The sequence below is a fragment of the Helobdella robusta genome, assembly GCF_000326865.2.
Source record: "Helobdella robusta unplaced genomic scaffold HELROscaffold_27, whole genome shotgun sequence".
In the NCBI taxonomy this organism is placed as follows: domain Eukaryota; kingdom Metazoa; phylum Annelida; class Clitellata; order Rhynchobdellida; family Glossiphoniidae; genus Helobdella; species Helobdella robusta.
Genome location: NW_008704392.1, coordinates 2,530,623 through 2,549,376, shown reverse-complemented (window position 1 = coordinate 2,549,376; position 18,754 = coordinate 2,530,623). Strand labels below are relative to the sequence as shown.

Genomic DNA, 18,754 nt, shown 5'->3' with positions numbered 1-18,754 from the left:
TGTGTGTGTGTGGCGGTGTGGTGTGTGTGTGAGCGCGGATGTATATACGCAACACAAGTGTATGTTTTATGTTCATTTGTTTACGTGTGGCAGACTTGATGCATGGTGTCACTTACAAACAGTCATACGAGCTCACACAGACGCACACGTACACGCACACACACGCACACGCACACATCGTGACATACTGACGTTGTAACTTAACTACAATCAAACACTAATTCTCTACAAGTACACATTAACGCACGCACGCACACAAACACACACAGACTGACCTGATGATAGTGGTAAGCTTAACCCCATAGATATCTGGAAAACTTTGAGGCATAGATATGAAATAGTTAATAATTCATAAACTCTTAATGTCATCATTCTGAAAAGGGAAGATTTTATTTTAAAAATTTGTTGTTGTTGTTGTTGTTGGTGGTGGGGGTGGTGGTGATGATAATGATGGAGGTGGTGGTGGTAGTGGTGTGGTGGTGTTTTTTGGTACCCCCTTAAATTTGTTAAATCGTCGATGTATGATTTGGTGAGCGTTTTTGTTGTAATTGCAGTTGCTGTTGTTGTTGTTGTAGAAGATGATGATGATAATGACGATGACGATGATGATGATGACGATGATGGTGATGATGATGACGATGTTGTTGCTTTTAACGTTGCTGGTAATGATGTCGTTTTTTTATATATGGCGTAGTTGATGGTGATGACGATGATGACGAAATTGGTGATGACGGTGATTGTCAGAATAATGGCGATGTTTATGATGTTGTTGTTGTTGATGATGATGCTGCGGTTGTTGTTGTATTTGTTGTTGTTGTTGTATTTTTTGTTGTATTTGTTGTTGTTGTTGTTGTGGTGGTGGTGGTGGTGGTTGTTGTTGTAGTAGCTAATAAATACAGCAGCCAAATTTTACGATCATCTCCATAATAAAATCAACTCTACTGGCGAAACTGCTTTTATGTTTGTAACTTTTAATCTCTATACTTTTACTTTCATCCATGTAATATAATTTATTTATTTGTATTTTCTTGTATTACGACTCATTGCGAGGTTATTTGTGACTGATGTAGCTTTATTAATGTCACGTTACGTTGTTGTTTCGGCTCGTCATTAATGTCACCAATGCTAAATTACAACACTCTCAACAACACCTACAACAGCAGCAGCAACAACAACAACAACTGTACATTTATTTCAGTTGTTGAGTAAGTTCAATGTGTTAAGCGTGTTCAGTTTTAATTGTTATAGTTGAGTATGTTAGATATTTAAAATCATTTCTATTACCCGTTATATTTAAGTAAGTAACTCTTTATTAGTTGTTGCCTCGTCTTGTGTTTACTTCTTTGTATTTTTTTCTCGTATCTATTCATACATTGAAAAATGTTTAAACAAAAATTAAAAAATAAAAAAGAAATTGTAGATAAAATTCATTATTATACGTATTGTTCTTATTATTACTCTTATTATTATTATTAATATTAATAATAATAATATTATTATTATTATTATTGATTTTATTATTATTATTAAATAACAACGAGCAAAGAACGGAAAACCAAAAAATAAATAGATATATATATATATATAGATGTGTGTGTATGGGAAACCGAATTCTACGAATTTCAAAATCAATCAAGAAACGATCCAGACGTACAACTGATCGTCGCGGTGATGGTAGCGAGTCTTCCTTCAATTATTATAAACCATCTTTCCGCGCATGTTGTTACATGCCATATGAACCTATATACGTATATAACATGTATCTAAATGTGTTGTATATATACATTCTTTCTTTCTTTCTTTTTGTTTATTTCTCTCTCTCTCTCTCTCTCTCTTTCTCCCTTACTCTTTCTCTCTCTCAATCTTTTTTCTTTTTCTCTCTCTGTCCTTTTTTCTCTCTTTATGTTTTTTCTGTGTTTCTCTTTCTCCATCTCTCCCTCTCTCTTTTCATTCATTTTTCAATGCGGCTCTCCTTTTTTGCGTCTTTCTTTCTTTTTCCTTCAATGTTTAGTAATTTGTAGCGTACATTATTTGGAAGGGCCAGTATAAACGTTGTAAATTTTTCATCTAAATTTTTCTTCCAAAAAGCTTCTAGTATTTTTTGTTGGGATTTTCGTACAGTAAAAACTTTCAAGTTTCCAAAATTTCCAAGTTCAATCAATCATTCAATCGATCGATCAATCAATCAATCAATCAATCAATCAATCGATCGATCAATCAATCAATCAATCAATCAATCAATCAATCAATCAATCAATCAATCAATCGATCGATCAATCAATCAATCAATCAATCAATCGATCGATCGATCAATCAATCAATCAATCAATCAATCAATCAATCAATCAATCAATCAATCAATCAATCAATCAATCGATCAATCAATCAATCAATCAACCAACCAATCAACCAATCAATCAATTAATTAGTTTCGAAAGCGCCATTTTCGCCATGTTCATCAGCACTTCCCAATAAATATTCCCAAACACTATTTTACCATCTTGTTTTAATGGTGATGCTGTGGTAGAGAAAAGAACCTCGTGTTTCAAACTTCTTTTTCTGAAGGGAGCAAGTTAGTTCCATTCAGAAGCAAGGTGAGGACGTTGATATCGTCATCCGTCATTTCATTTCCTTCAGTTTTAAATAATTTTTATGTTATTCAATTTGACAGGTGCCGTGTTTCCCTTTAAAATTCTATCCCATAACAAGCAACAATAGACTCAATAAGTGATGGAATATCTCCGAAACTTCAACTAATTCTTCAACAAATCTTCAATTAATTAATTAATTAAGTAATTGACTAACTAATTAAATATTAAAAAATATTACTTACCGTTCTATGTGGCGTGTTCATTTGATTCCGTATTTAAATGTAGGTATGTGAATGAATGTATTGCAATGCATGTATTCATATATACTTAGATGTATCTCTTTAGGCGTGTGTATGTATGTGTATGTTTGTTTATGTGTGAACGCATGTGTGTGGTGTGTGTGTGTGGTGTGTGTTTTTGTGTGTCTGTGTATGTGTGTGTGCTTGTCTGTATCCGTAGATTTTAGCGCGAGATATACTGCAGGCATAAAATTTATACCAGCCGTCGTTACCAAGTGGATTGTATTACCTTTGTATGTTTGCGTGTATGCTTACGTGTGTGTGTTTGTTTGCATATGTCTGTATGTGTGTTGTTTGTATGTGAAATGTTTGTATGCGTATATATACGTATGTGTGTTTGTTTGCTATAAAGTTTTTAACTAAAACCAACGTATATTCATACTATTAAAACTGTTTGCCTTGTTTAAAACCATCAAAAAAATATTCGCCCTACATCGTCATGGAAAAATATGTCTGAAAATGAAATCTCTACCAATATGATTTTTTTTCGTTTAACATCATCATTATTATCACAATTCTCGTTATCACAATTTTTACACTGTTGTCAACTTTATTTTCTTTATTATTTTTTATAATACAATAATAATAATAATATTATTATTATTTCTTGTTATTATATTTTCGCACTTTAATCCATAACTTCGACGAGAGTTCATCCGGCGACATTTGACCTTTGAACCTTGCGGTTCAGTTCGACCGTACATTTCATTACATTTCATTTTATACATCCTTTCTTGGAAATTTTGTTTCAAATTTCTCTGTCACATCACACGTTCAAATCTCTCTCTCTCTCCCTCTCTCTCTCTCTTTGTCTCTCTCTCTCTCTCTCTCTCTCTCTCTCTCTTTCTCTCTCTCACTCATTTAAATCTTTCTAACTTTATATATCTACTTTATATTTACAATGTTCACATGGCTTAATAATTAGATCCATATTTATAAAGACGAATAAAAGCAAGCATACACACACTTACATGCAAACAAGCAGGCTCATAAAAACTAGATAGGGGACACTTATAAGTCTGTTGATGCACGCACACGCACACATATATACACACGAACACACACACACACGTATACATTCATACATACATACCGTTACAGCGTTCTCCATATTATGTTGCTTCGAATAAGAATTTGCTCAGTTTGCCTATAACATTTATTAACCTTCGTTTTTGAATAGATAACACTATAACAAACAAACAAACATACATACATACATACATACATACATACATACATACATACATACACACATACACACACACACACACACACACATACATACATGCATACATGTATTCATGATTACATCCACATAAAAAGACCTGCATACCTGTTTAAACGAATCTCGCTTTCATGTTCAACAGTCACGCATTCAACACCGCTTTTCGTGTATGTTAGTGTGTGTGTGTGTGCGTGTATGTGTTAGTGTGTGTGTACGTGTGTATGCGTACACGTAAATGTGTTTAATGTGGAATGTGTAGTGCTTTTGTGTGATTTTTGTGTGGATATAGCAAATTGAAAACGTTTATCAATACCAGACACAGGAAATACGGGCTGTGTATTTTGCACCCTGCCACATCAGCAGTCCTCTCCAGTGCAATATTTTTTTTATATTCCACAAATTGCATTCTCAATATTAATTTATGAGCATAACAGTTAGCAACCACATACACGCGATTCAATATATGTATATAAACAACGAAAATAAAAATAAGCAAATCAATGATCGAGAATAAAATTAACATACATCATAAACACTCACACACACACACACACACACACATACACACACATACATTTGTCGGCTCTTCTCCAAGGCTTCAATCCCGGTTCTCAAGGAACCATCCGGCATTTCTGCGCATGATGGTAGGCGCCCGGACGGATGCACGCTAATACCTTGGAGAGCCGGCAGATGTTTGGCGTGGGATGTTACGGTCCCTGGCACCCTCGCCGAACGATACGTAAACCTGACAAGTAAAGAATGCGGTTTGGCCGCGGCCAGGGCAGCGGACGAGAAAATGAAAAAATATGGGAACGCCCTCCCCTCGATGGAATTCTTGCCAATATGCATCGAGGTTCTTGGCCCGATGGACCCCAACACCCTTAAATTTCTTAAGGAAATATGCAAAATGATCAGCGTCAGATCAGGCGACAGCAGGGAACTGTTTTTCGCAACTAACCACATTTCGTGCTTGTTGCAGCGGTTCCTGCGTGTCTGTGTGCTTGAAACTGAATATCCAACTGAATGCCGACATGTGCAATTAACGACAAATCAAAGTGTTAATCCATTTGTTACTTGATGTTTGACGGTTCAGTGTCACTCATCATGTTTTGGTTTTAACATACATACATACACACACATGCATTCATGCAGCGTTTAATTGGCTGGAGTCTATTTGCATTAGAACCCAGTCAGTGCAACAGCAATGCCAGGCACCTTAACCAGTATACTGCCACGCCGACTTTATTAATTTTTAAAAACAAAGTTCTTATTTCATAACATATATTAAAGTTTTGATACGTAAAAACATGATGATAATGTTAAATTAATAGAGATATATTTCAATTGATAATATTGTTATAACCATGGAATGATCAAATTGCGCTATATGATTCGTTGTCTTGACTATTTGTTATCTTTGTTATCTTTATTATAGTAGTAATCTTTTGATTGTGAAAATTTACTGTAAAAAAACTATAAATAGGTGCTGCGGAGATAGAAGTTTCTAGAAAGGTTTCCAGCGAGGTTTGAAGCGAAGTTGTAATTGGAATTGGTGTAGTTACTTGGGTTAGTTTAGTGTTTCTATTACTGTTGGCATTCAAATAAACGTTCAACAAAGTTTGCGTTTGAAGCAGTTGTGTTCATCTTATCGCAAATCTTGAACCTACGGAAAAAAACGAACTCTTGACGATCGTTGGAAGCTAGAACACTAGTGTTGGAAATATAGAGATCATTGAAGTTATAACATCGGTGTTGGTAGTTGCGAGGTCAAGGGTCACAACAATATTTTCGATAGATGTGGCGCTAATAGTTGTAGAGCATGTAATGAGGCGCTGAGTTGCTTAAAATACGTTAAGTAATAATTGTATTATTAAAGAAAGCTCACTAGAAGAAATGAAATGTCGATCTTCAACCTTGATGGGTTTGTATGATATCATACAACTTTGATTGGTTTGTATGATATCATACAACTTTGATGGGTTTGTATGATATCATACAACCTTGATGGACTTGTATGATATCTTACAACTTTACAAGTCTTAAGTAGTTTGGTCATACAACTAAAAACAATAAAAATAATAATTCAAAATTATTACAATTTAATGTACTAATATACTGAATATACTTTATCAACTAAAAAACATATAAAAGATTTCAATTTTATATTCCATGAGACTTGTAGGTTATGGCGGTACGGAGAGAAACTCGTTCAAATCCATGTAGGTATGATTTTAATTCTAGTATCAATATAATGAAATGTCAAAACAAATCGCAGCAAATGTTGTTCAATTTTTTTTCAGATTATTTATTTAAATATGACAAAATATCACACAGCTGTTCATAGAATATGCTGGACAAGCGGGCCTAGAATACAAATCACAAAAATTTCGTATTTTACTGTCACAGATGACAAAGTTCCTTATCATCATTACTTTGCCTAATTTTTCACTTCGTCTTTTTACAATATCCAGCTCTATAAATTGGTTGTGAAAATGTATGATTGGTTTTCTAAGCTGAATAGAACCGTCCAAACTTTTCCTAATTAATATCTTAACAATGTCCTAGCCAAAGCATCACTTCTGTAGTTTTGTTAACAACAAAGGAGTAGCCTTGGAGAGTTTAAGTTAAAAGTTAAATTTAATGAAAAAAAAACCTTATTAACAATTATTGGCAAAATTATAAAATGTTGAATATGTACATAAAATTTAACAATAAAATATTTGGCCTCCTGCAAGTCTTTAAATTTGTTTCGATGGTTAATTTCTTTACTCTGATTCCAAACTGCTGCTGATTCATTTGTTATTAGTATTTCGGCGTTGTATGAACGAGGACGTTGAGAAACTTCACACCTAGGTACTCGTACATAGTCGAGTGAAAGCGGTATTTCATATCGTAGGCAATCCTAGTTCGGCATACAGGACAACAATTTCCAACTGAAAACCAGTGATGGATGCATTCGTAATGGAAAGCATGAGCGCACTGCAGCTGGCTAACGAAGGTGCGTTCTTCGAAGGGGACCAAGCAGATGCTGCACTCCACGTTGATAAACTTCCCTTCGATGTACGGCAGCTTGTATCGCTTGTTCTTTGAAAATTCTTGAAAAAACGTGTCCTCGATACAAACGTTTGCTACAAATTCTTTTTCTACGGAATGTGCCATAACTATTAATTTATCTCTCGGCGTGTTCCTGAAGTATAATTCTCTCAGCTCTTTCATCACGTCGTATTGGTAATCTTGTGGGAGCGTGTTGAAGAACCTGTTCTGCCATTCTTTTCTCTCCTCTACAAAATGATTCGAGTCGTAAGCGACGTTGGTAGCGAGGATCTGTATGTCGTCAGCCGTCATGTTATATTTATTGTTTCGCTCCAAATAGTTTTTATAAAGATTGATTTCATAGACCAACTGCTCCATCTTGAATATATCAAGGTGGCGATCCACTATGGCCTTGAGGAGAGGTTCTTTGGTCTTCAAATACATTGACGGTTCCATCAGTTTTGGGCTGTAAAAGTATTTATAAAGACCAGGGATTTTCTATTGAAAATCTACCGAAACCAATGCGATAGGAGGTTTATATACAGGCCCTAAAGCATCTCGATAAACTTATTTCTTTGATTGTAAAATATTTTATTACATTTGGGCAGAATGGTGGCGTAGCGACAAAGTTCATTGCTTTACTGTTACGGTATCCAGATTCAACTGCACTGTGTGTCTGCCGTTGTGCCTTTGTTGAAGAGAGATATGGAATTATATTTATTTAATTATTAAACCAACAAATCTAAAAATTGATAGCCACAAAGTTGTCATTGACATTACAAAGTTGTTAGTTGGACGTCAAAGAATATTTATTTTTACAATTCTATGAATAATTTCTTATCTATGGACATATGCATCATCAACTATGATACATACAATGATAATATATACAATTTTATTCTATTATGTATAAACAAAATTATATGTATGTGTAAGCGTATGAGCGAGTTCGTATGTGCGCGTGTGTGCGTGTAAGTGTGTGTAATATTAATAAATTTAATTTACAGAAATTTTGCGTAAACTTTCCCACACGTCCGTCCATTCATCAACATGAACGAAGTAGCATAAACATAAACATCCTAAACAGAGGCATAAACGCAGCGCCCTGGAATAGCGCAATCAATCAAATTGAATTTTTATGTGGCTGGCGCACCTGTTTAATTAAACGTGACGTCACAGGTCGTGACCTGGTATCTATCCAATAGGAGGACGAGAAAGAGTACGAGGAGTTGTAAAAATAGATTTTGGTTTTTCCAGATGCACCTAATTCCATTGATGCACGATTTGAATTATCTTAATTGGTTTTGGTGATAGTAAGGGTTGCGGTCGTTGGTGTCGTTGGTGCTGCCGCTTCTGCTGCTGTTGACGTTGGGTGACGTTGTTATTTTGTTTCTCTTGTTGTTTCTCTGGCCGTTTGACACTGTTGAAGTATGTGTTGTTGGTGTAGTTGTGGTTGATGTGTCTCTCAGCAGCTGATGTTTTTTTTATCACGATTTCAATGTATTGTTTAAAATGTTGAAAAATATCTCTTTTTCTCTTTCATTTTTTCTCTTTTTCAGTTTTTTTTCTCTCTCTCTCTTTTCTGATTTTTGTCTTTCTTTTTCTTTCCCTTTTTTCCATCCTCATTTTCTCGCTCATTGTTTCTATCGCTTCTTTCCCCCTTTCTTTCTCTCACTCTCTCTCACCCTCTCATTCCTTTTTCTCTTTCTCTCCATCCCCTTGAACGAAGCAGAAAAGGCCTGTCTAATTTCACTGATGTTCCGCTAGATTGAATTATAATACTTTTACTCTTTGTATAGAAAATAAATGGCCATCACTGAATGAGTGAATGAGTGAATGAATGAATGGGTGAATGAGTGAATGAATGAATGAATGAATGAATGAATGAATGAATGAATGAATGAATGAATGAATGAATGAATGAATGAATGAATGAATGAATGAATGAATGAATGAATGAATGAATGAATGAATGAATGAATGAATGAATGAATGAATGAATGAATGAATGAATGAATGAATGAATGAATGAATGAATGAATGAGTGAATGAGTGAGTGAATGAATGAATGAATGAATGAATGAATGAATGAATGAATGAATGAATGAATGAATGAATGAATGAATGAATGAATGAATGAATGAATGAATGAATGAATGAATGAATGAATGAATAAATGAATGAATGAATGAATGAATGAACAAACGAATGGACGAACGAACGAACGAACGAACGAATGAATGAATGAATGTATAAAAAAAACTTAGTGATCAAAAAATAAATCAAAAATTATATTCTCGGCTATACATATAAGCACGCATATAAACACGCATATGAACACGCATACAAGCACGCATGTAAACTATTACACAAAATATTCGAACGTACACAACAAAAACAGTTTTCACACACACACACACACACATACGCGCATATACACGCACACACTCAAGCGAAGAGGGTGATTCAAACGTTAGGAAATACAGGTACACATATCCACACACATATAGAAGCATACGTAGAGGTACAAAGTTACATTAGGATCACAAGTAAGGGTGATAAATAATTCGATTAAATTTCTTTTCTCTCCAATCTGCCGCTGTGCAAGGGACACCGTGGAAATAAAATCTCTGTCACTCTATGTCTGTCTGTCTTTTTCTCTGTCTGTCGGTCTGTCTGTCTGCTTGAATTTCTCTCTTTCTGTCTGTCTGTTTGACTGTATGTCCGTCTGAATGTCTGTTTGTCTGTGTGAATACTATTGTACAGTACTAGTAAAAGTAGTAGTAGTTGTAGTAGTAGTAGTAGTAGTAGTAGCTGTGGTAGTTATAGTCGCAGAAGTAGTAGTAGCAGCAGCAGCATTTAATAGATGAAAATAATTAGTAATTACTCAGCACAAGTACAGGTTACTTGCACGTACGCACGTTCCTCTACCTGCTATTTATCTCAAGAGTTCTGCACTTCTATTTCGCCGTCTTTTTCTGTTTTTCTTTTCTTTTTTGGTTTTTAATTAATTGCAAAAAAAGTTAAAAAAAATGATAATTAATCTGTAAACTGAAATTGGAAGTGAAAACTGAAGTGACTTATTTAATTAGCCAAAATAACAATGCCTGTTCATATTTTCCCGCCTTTTTGTTAGCATGCACGTACATGATTATTATATTAGGTTGGCAAGGAGGTTATGAATTGATGTAGGTGAGTTTTGATATAAATTCTATCTTAGATTCAATAATAATAACATATAATTTTCAATTTTATAATTTTCAATTTCGAGAACAAAATTAAATTTGTTTTAGCTTCCTTTTGGTTCTTTTCATTTCGTTACGCTTTCCTACCTCAGCATATTCACAACTACTAACGCGTCTGGGATGTAAATTTAGCTATTGGCAAGTACTATAATGTGAATTTTTGTATCTCTTTTGATGAATTATAAGTGCGTCATAAGTTTATAATTATAAATTATTAATAAATTTTAAGTGTTTCTGAGAATTTTTATGAGTTAGTATGTAAGTTTGTATTTTCGTCTGCTCCAGGCCATGTTTTTGAATGTTATATATGTAATTATATGTAATTATATAATTTTATACAAAATTTTTATCTGTTTGTTAAAAATTTCTGTCAGCATACACTTTTGCTTAATTCGTGATGTTTTGAAATCAGGAAAATCAAACACAAACAAATACAGAATCAAACAAACAAACAAACACACCCAAACAAACAACCACACAGGCACATACATGTACACACACAGACACACACAGACGCGCACAGACGCGCACACGCACATTGAAGAATTGGAAAGAAGTTGAATAAGTAAATTAAAATATCGTTAACCGTTAGATTGCATCCTTCAAATTGATCTTCGTGATCTGCCGAACGCGAGTGTGTGTATTTGTGTGTGTGTGTGTTTGTCCATGAATGTGTGTATGTGTGCATGGTGCAGAGGGGCAGATGAAAACATTAATCGTCATGTATTGAGAGTTTTGTTAAATTATGAACGTTTGGGCAGCATGTTTGCGTTAGATTAAGTAATTTTTATCCCTACCTCTTGTATATGTGTGTGTGTCTGTATGTGTGTCTGTATGCATGTGTGTTTGGTACTCACACGCTCACGCACGCACACACACACACACACACACACAGATATATATATATATATATATATATAATATATATATATATATAGCACATACACGCCATAAAATATTATTAATCAATCTTCAAAGACAGACAGACATGCTCTGTTCATGGAACGTACGTGATGTCCGCGAGCAATAAATTCATTAGCGCTTAATTTCTCACTTACTTTATCACTTCATGCATGTGTGCGTGCCTGTGTGCGTGTGTGTGTATGTGTGTCACACATATAAATACATATCAATTTATTCAACGGTATGAAGGACAAGTCACTAGAAATAACGCATGTATGCTTTCGAGATAATTAGTTATTATCATTTTAATGTTTAAATCACGCACACAATTGTTTGCGAAAACACCACGCACACGCTCGTTTATTACTTGTATTATAAAAACATTTTTATAACACTTACTAACTTAAAATCTTGAAAGATAATTTTAATGGAAAGGAATAAAAGCAGAATACAGTCTAAAGCATTAATCCAAAGCATTTTTAACACTAATAAACACGAAATTAATTTTTATGGACGATGCCTTTGTTATACGTTACAGCTCAATATTTTCTTAGAATCCCAATTTCTCTTTCTATTTATCCATCTATCCAAAAATTGATTACTACATCAATCTTTCAACGAACTACCAGCTTATTATACAATTGCCACAATTCAAAAAATTTGAACTTTAGCATTGCACAACCGTACAGTATATCGAAAAACGTCGGAACTCCTATCACCAAACTGTATATCTTCACGCTTATGAGATTGATTACTACACGAATCTAGTAAATTACCAGCTTAATCCAAAAGATCAAGGCCACAATCCACTGACATTCAAAAAATATAATCACCCCGGTGACACGCTCCGTAGCTATCTCGTATTAGATCTATCTCATAACACAACACAAAGCCTTAATCTCGTGCGATTCATATCGGCAATACGGCACTCCCATGCTTTACAAATCAACAAAAAAAACAGAACCGGTTTTACGAGTATGTTGAAGATTTTTCACTCAACAAACGATGATCCGATTCACATTCCATCAATTCGAAATAACCAACAATAATTTCAATTATTATTATTGTTAACACAACATAATATATATTTCTAAATAAATATATATGTAATCTGTCTATCTGTTTGATTTGGCAACTCTCTCCAGTTCATCTTTCTTCTTGATGGCATATGAGTTGGATGAGCCCTGCATAGAGAATAATCGACATTAGAACATGTCATGTATGCCTAAACAAACCACAATCAATCATGAAAAAGAATCTTGGATCATTACAACAACAAAAAATCATGAACACAGAAACTTAGCAACAAAAACATTGTATCAACTTGCCAACAACAACAATGTGCCAAACAACAACACAGACCCTTCCAGCATTGATGAGTTCGTCAGCCAGGCACTCAGAGATGGTCTTGATGTTTCTGAATGAAGCCTCTCTTGCACCAGTGCACAACAACCAAATTGCCTGATTCACACGTCTGCACAAATCATTGTCACATGCAGATAAATAGTCAAATATTTTGTGAGAAAGAACAATTCTACTTATTATTATATATATTATTGTGAACATTTGCATTTCTGTTATTTAGAAAACATACTTTGAAATCAAAACAATACACAGATATGATATCCCAGGTGACAACAAACCTCAGCGGAGAAACATCAACTGCCTGCCTCCTCACAGTCCCAGCTCTACCGATACGTGTTGAATCTTCTCTAGGGCCACTGTTGATGATGGCATTCACCAAAATTTGTAGAGGATTCTGAAAATGAAGAAATAAAGTTTTGTGACAAGATGAAAAATTAAAAAGAACAACTTTATTAGAACAAAAATAAAAAATTTTACAACCTCTCCAGTGAGCAAGTGGATGATTTCAAAAGCATGCTTCACAATCCTCATGGCCATCAGCTTCTTGCCATTGTTCCTTCCGTGCATCATCAAGCTGTCAGTCAACCTCTCAACGATGGGACATTGGGCTTTGCGGAATCGTTTGGCTTGGTACCGACCAGCTGAGTGCGGCAAATATTTCGCATACTTCTCCTTTACAGCGATGTAATCCTAAAAGCAAACAGTACAGCAGAATTAAAATTTCAACATAATAATTAGCTTAGCCGGTCAGCAAATCAACATTGATAAAATAAACTCGTATGAACTTACAGTCAAACTGATGTCATTGATGTTGACATCTTCGGCGGACCACTTACCAAACAATTTGACATCTTGGGCCTCGACCACGGGCAATTCTTCAAAATCGGCCATTATATCTGCGAGCATTAAGTTTATCATTAGGACAAATTAATCAATATGAAAAGTAACGGTGAGATTGTTTCGAAATAGCAATAATAATTGCACGCACTTATTCAATGAAACGATTATCTCTAATAAAAATAATTTAAAACTCTGAGATTAAAATGATTAAAAATGATTAAAAATGATTAAAAAAACACTTCGCGAAAACCAACCATCAATAAAAGACCGGAAACGGTAAAAGAAAAACAAACTGCAAAGAATATACGAAGAAATGAATTTATTTTTAGAGCGTTTTACAAAAATTAAAGAATGCAAATAACTATTATAATTAATTTTAAAATTTGTACAAATTTTGTTAATTTGTTAATTGTTAGAAAAAACTTTTTATAAAAAATAAATTTTTAAAATGTTAATGTTAACTTTTAAACGTTTTTAATATCGTTTTGTACATGCAATCCTGAATCTAAAGCACAATAACAAAATATAACAATATTCATAAATGATCATTGATAAAATACGACAAACATTGTTTAATTCGCTTAAAACTAATCGCCAGCTTTACAAAATTTCATTGTTTAATTTTAATTTCAAAACTTTCTCCTCCATTCATTTTCAAGAAGTTTGGTTCATGGACAGCACCAAGAATAAATTGAACACTATGAGTGGAGAAGATTGTGTGGAAATTGTTCCTGTAGACCAACCGCCATCTTGTACAAATTCTACTGCAGACAATGTCTCAAAACTTTCAAGAAGGGCATTCAAAAGGGTGGGTAGGTTGTTGTACGTACTGTATTGTGATTAATCAACTAGTCTGATTTTATTTGAAAATTTTAATTGATTAATAAACAAATTAATTTTTGAAAAAATTTTATACATGTGTGATAGATTTAATTGAAATTTAAATCTATATTCTTAGGTAATATAAATATAATTTACCCATTAATTTTTTGCAAATTTTAAATTTTCTCAGCTAAAACGACAAGAAAATAAACTAAAAGCCAAACTAGCAAATGATGGTGTCAATAATTTTGAAAGAGTTCATGTTGAAAATAAAAGAGACAAAGCTAAAGAGATGATGGAGAGAAAGAAGTTAATGGATCTTATAACAGAGGAAACATTAAATGAAGCCCACTACTACTATGAAAACAGTTGAAAATTTTTATTTATTCGTTATAATTATTCATAATCATCATAATTAATTCCTATTTTTATAATTTTGTTGTTGTCAATATTATATAAATACTTGTTATTTATCTGTTAAATTAATTTAAGTGTGTTTATATGTTTTAAAAAAATATGGAACTTAAAATTACAAAAAATTAAATTTCATTTTTTTAGTCAAAAAAAGAGCTTTTTATACTATAAATAACAAATAAATCTATAAATAAATAATGAAAGAAATGAATAAATTCAGTAAATACTTATGAAAAAATGATTAAATTTATAAAGCTATAAGAAACAATTTTTTCATTTTTATTGGCCTTAGAAAGGTGCATCCGTACTATTATGACTTCACTGCCAATGCAAAGGGCAGATGGTTTGGCAGAAAGCTCGTGGATGTCTTTGTAGAGGAATTTCAAAATTACTCATATGATAAATGTGTTAGTATTTTTATTAATTAAAAATGATAATAACTAGTTGAGTACATTGTTGTATTATAATTAATTGAATATAATTGAATAAATTGATAAAAAAAATAATTAAAAAATAAATAGATTATTATTTAATTTAATAAAAGAAGTTAAATGAATGAATATAAAATGCTAATAATTTTTCTTTATTTTTCGTTCACAAAGAAATTTTTCATTGAGAGAGAGAGCCTTAGAGTTGAAGGCAAAAAAATTGATGTTGATTACGTCATTCAGAATGGTGATGTCATCGTCAACAGAGTTCATAGGTCATTATCATCATTATGTCATCATCAATTGTTGTTATTATAATTTCTTTAATTGTTGTTGTTGTTGTTGTTTATAATGTAAAGTTAATACTGCGTTGTAATTATTCGATTTTCATTATTAATTATTAATTGTAATTTGAATTACCATCACCACCAATTAATTCTAATTAATAACCTAACTACCGCCAATTTCCTAATTAACCTGCCACCAGACACGAACTACCAATCACGGACAAGAGAATTGACTTAATTTCGAATACTGAAGATCTATTGGTCGTTGATAAACCGGCCTCGATTCCTATCCACCCCTGCGGAAGGTATAGGCATAATTCTTTGCTCTATATACTGGCCAAAGAATATGGATTTAGAAATTTAAGAGGTTTTAATGTTTGCTAATAGTTTATTTATTATCTATGTAGTTTTTAATTTATTTATTCATTATCTATGTAATCAGTTTTATGTATTTGAAGTGATTTATCGATAAATTCGAAGTAGTTCTTTTAACTATATGACTGAGTTGATGACATCATCGTCATCATTGCAATCTCATTCAGTTATCGCCCTAATTATCATCGTGAAGTCACCGTCATCACAGTCGTCATCGTCATCATAACTATCACTCATAATCATCACCACCACAGTTCTATACAGAATAGACAGGCTGACGTCCGGATTGGTAATCCTGGCAAAGACGGAGCAAAAAACGCGTGAGATTATGGAGCAGATTAAAAATAGACTCATGGAGAAAGTTTATCTATGCAAAGTTGAGGGGGAATTTCCAAGGTTACTAAATATAACTCTTGTATATTAATAAAGTGCGCATTCTATGTACTAAATATCTCTGCCTTATTTTGGAAGTAACGATGTATAACTGTGTGTGTGTGTGTGTGCGTGCGTGTGTGTGTGTGTGTGTATTCTATGCCTATATACATATGCATTTATTTCCTTCAAATTTCTAGTGAAACCACAGAATGCAGCAAACCAATCAGCGTCCTCTCGGAGAAATTAGGCGTTTACTTCGTAAGTGAAGCTGGCAAAGAATCACTAACTGTTTTTAGACGTCTGTTCACAGATGGCAGGACGAGCATTGTGAGGTGCGAACCGAAGACAGGGAGGACTCATCAGATTAGAGTTCATCTACAATATTTAGGTTGTTTTAGTTTCTTATATTCAAAGTTTATTTTTCGATATGTAATAATAATAATAATTATTATTATTATTGCTATTGTTATCAGGATATCCCATCATAAATGATCCCATTTACAATGGGACTGTCTGGGGGCCTGGGAAAGGCAAGCATGGGAATTTCGGAAAAACCCAGGAACAAGTGGGAAAAAAATACAATTATAAATATAATTATGAATATTAAAATTATTATTATAATCTGCTATTTATGCTTTATCTTTGGTAATTTATGTAAATTGTTGAATAAAATTCAACAAAAAATGTTAATAATAAATTCAAATAAAATAATTTTATTGATAAATAAGTAAATTGTAATAGAAACAAGATTTTGTTACAAATTATGTAAGGGTTAATAACTTTTTGAGCGTATCAAAAATTATCCTGTAAAGTTAAGTGGAGTGTTCATTTCATTAAACAATGTCATAAAAGTTATTGAAATGGGATGGAGTTGTTTCTTTTGATATCATTTAACAAACTAGTTAACTGCATGGTAGTGGGTTAGGCTAATTTAAAAACGTTCTGTCGATAGGTGAATCATTCAATGTTTTCTATTATCAAAGAATATACAGTTTTATATATATATATATATAAACTAAATGTGCGTGTGTGTGTTGTGTGCCTGCGTGTGTGTGTGTTTTTGTTTGTGTACGTGTGTGTGTATTTGTGAGTGAGTAATATATTTTATTATCGGCATAGATATATATCATTCGTATATACATCATTTCACTGTCAACAGCTGATATCCGACCTGTCTGGCCTACATAAAGCATCCCTCTATATCGCAACTAATGAGGAAAATAAGAATAATAATAAAAACAACAACAATAATAATATCAATAATAAAAATAATAATGATGATGACGTCGTAGGTGACAACTACAAAGACATTAGAAACAACGAAACCATCATTACTACTAATGCCCGTGTCAGTATCAAAAATGATACAACCACGACAAATACCAGCAGTAGTAGTATCATAAATGATACAACAACAAATAGCAGTAGCTTTAGTAGTAGTAATGTTAATGTCAACAACAACGATTCTGATGATGTCTTTCCGGAGAGCAAAAAACGAAAAATTGAAGAAAGGAACGTCTTCATCAGAAAAAGTCATGACATTAACATGGATAACCATAGCGTCGGTAACGACTTAATGACTAACGTCAACAATAATAACATTAACAATAATCATAACATCAACTGCATTGAAGAGTACCAGAATTACCACAACAACAACAGCGGTGATAACAATAACAAAGACATTACATTGAAAAGCATTATCCATAAGGCCACTGCTGATCATTACGACGAAACGTGCACTGAATGCTCTGTCACCAACTTAGACCCAATACCTGATCAACTCTACATATGTTTGCACGCCCTCTCGTACAGAGTTTGCTACTTTCACTTACGTTATTCAACTATTTATTGTTAATTCATTTACAAACTAAGTTATTTATAGCTAATTATGTTATTAAAGATGCTAATAGTGTCGTTATTTTGGATTTTTTAAATGTCTTTTCAAGGAAACTTCACTATATTGTATATAAATTGTAATGTTAGTATATACTACCCCTGCTACTGCTGATGTTACTGATGTCGCCACCGCTACCACAAACTTTTACTACTGTAAGAGTAGAATTTGTTGTTTCCATTGTATCATTATTCCATTGCATTCATTGCACCTTCTTTATATCATTTCTGAAATCATTGAGAAAAATTATTTCTCTTCCGTCTAAATATCACCTCACTACCCTATCCAATGTATGAATGATTATCATTATGGTTAATTCTTTGCTGTTTTACCACTATTTAGCCGGTTATAAATAATTTTTTCATTTTATAAGATAATAAGATTTAAATGAAGTGTTGCAGAAAACTTTTTCCAAAGTATTTTTATTTAAAATAAAATTAATTAATTTTTTGCCAGGGGCCCGACTGGAGGTACGCCACCCAACTGCCGAACTGGGCCACCCATTTAAATATCGATGACGTCATGAACGATTAATATTTTATGTTAGTTAGATGGCCGATAATTAAATGAGTCTACGTTTTATGATCGTGACATTTGTTATATTAATTATTTGGATGAATAATTAACTCATTCGTTGGGCTCATTCGTTGGGCTG

General features: G+C 33.1%; 4 protein-coding genes across 4 annotated transcripts; 1 reads left to right on the top strand and 3 right to left on the bottom strand.

Moving 5' to 3' along the window:
* Positions 1-3,490: 3,490 nt before the first annotated feature.
* HELRODRAFT_173804 (hypothetical protein) lies at positions 3,491-5,078 on the bottom strand (the record flags this gene model as incomplete). The annotated part of the gene is made up of 3 exons (XM_009020400.1): positions 3,491-3,569; positions 4,224-4,274; positions 4,861-5,078. The coding sequence occupies 3 exons, from the start codon at positions 5,076-5,078 to the stop codon at positions 3,491-3,493; spliced, it is 348 nt and encodes a 115-aa protein (XP_009018648.1).
* A 1,926-nt stretch (positions 5,079-7,004) lies between these two features.
* HELRODRAFT_147679 (hypothetical protein) lies at positions 7,005-7,157 on the bottom strand (the record flags this gene model as incomplete). The annotated part of the gene is made up of 1 exon (XM_009020399.1): positions 7,005-7,157. A coding segment is annotated over one exon (153 nt), but the record flags the coding sequence as incomplete, so codon positions are not given.
* A 5,100-nt stretch (positions 7,158-12,257) lies between these two features.
* On the bottom strand, positions 12,258-13,764 carry HELRODRAFT_185659 (hypothetical protein). The gene is made up of 6 exons (XM_009020398.1): positions 13,756-13,764; positions 13,451-13,557; positions 13,142-13,351; positions 12,940-13,055; positions 12,659-12,770; positions 12,258-12,480 (listed from the first exon to the last, which is right to left on the bottom strand). The coding sequence occupies exons 2-6, from the start codon at positions 13,550-13,552 to the stop codon at positions 12,412-12,414; spliced, it is 609 nt and encodes a 202-aa protein (XP_009018646.1). The 5' UTR covers positions 13,553-13,557; positions 13,756-13,764; the 3' UTR covers positions 12,258-12,411.
* Positions 13,765-14,171: 407 nt separating this feature from the next.
* HELRODRAFT_173801 (hypothetical protein) lies at positions 14,172-18,633 on the top strand (the record flags this gene model as incomplete). Its single annotated transcript, XM_009020397.1, has 10 exons — positions 14,172-14,309; positions 14,514-14,632; positions 15,030-15,144; positions 15,340-15,440; positions 15,653-15,819; positions 16,082-16,223; positions 16,400-16,590; positions 16,676-16,767; positions 17,362-18,018; positions 18,556-18,633. The coding sequence occupies 10 exons, from the start codon at positions 14,172-14,174 to the stop codon at positions 18,631-18,633; spliced, it is 1,800 nt and encodes a 599-aa protein (XP_009018645.1).
* Positions 18,634-18,754: the final 121 nt, after the last annotated feature.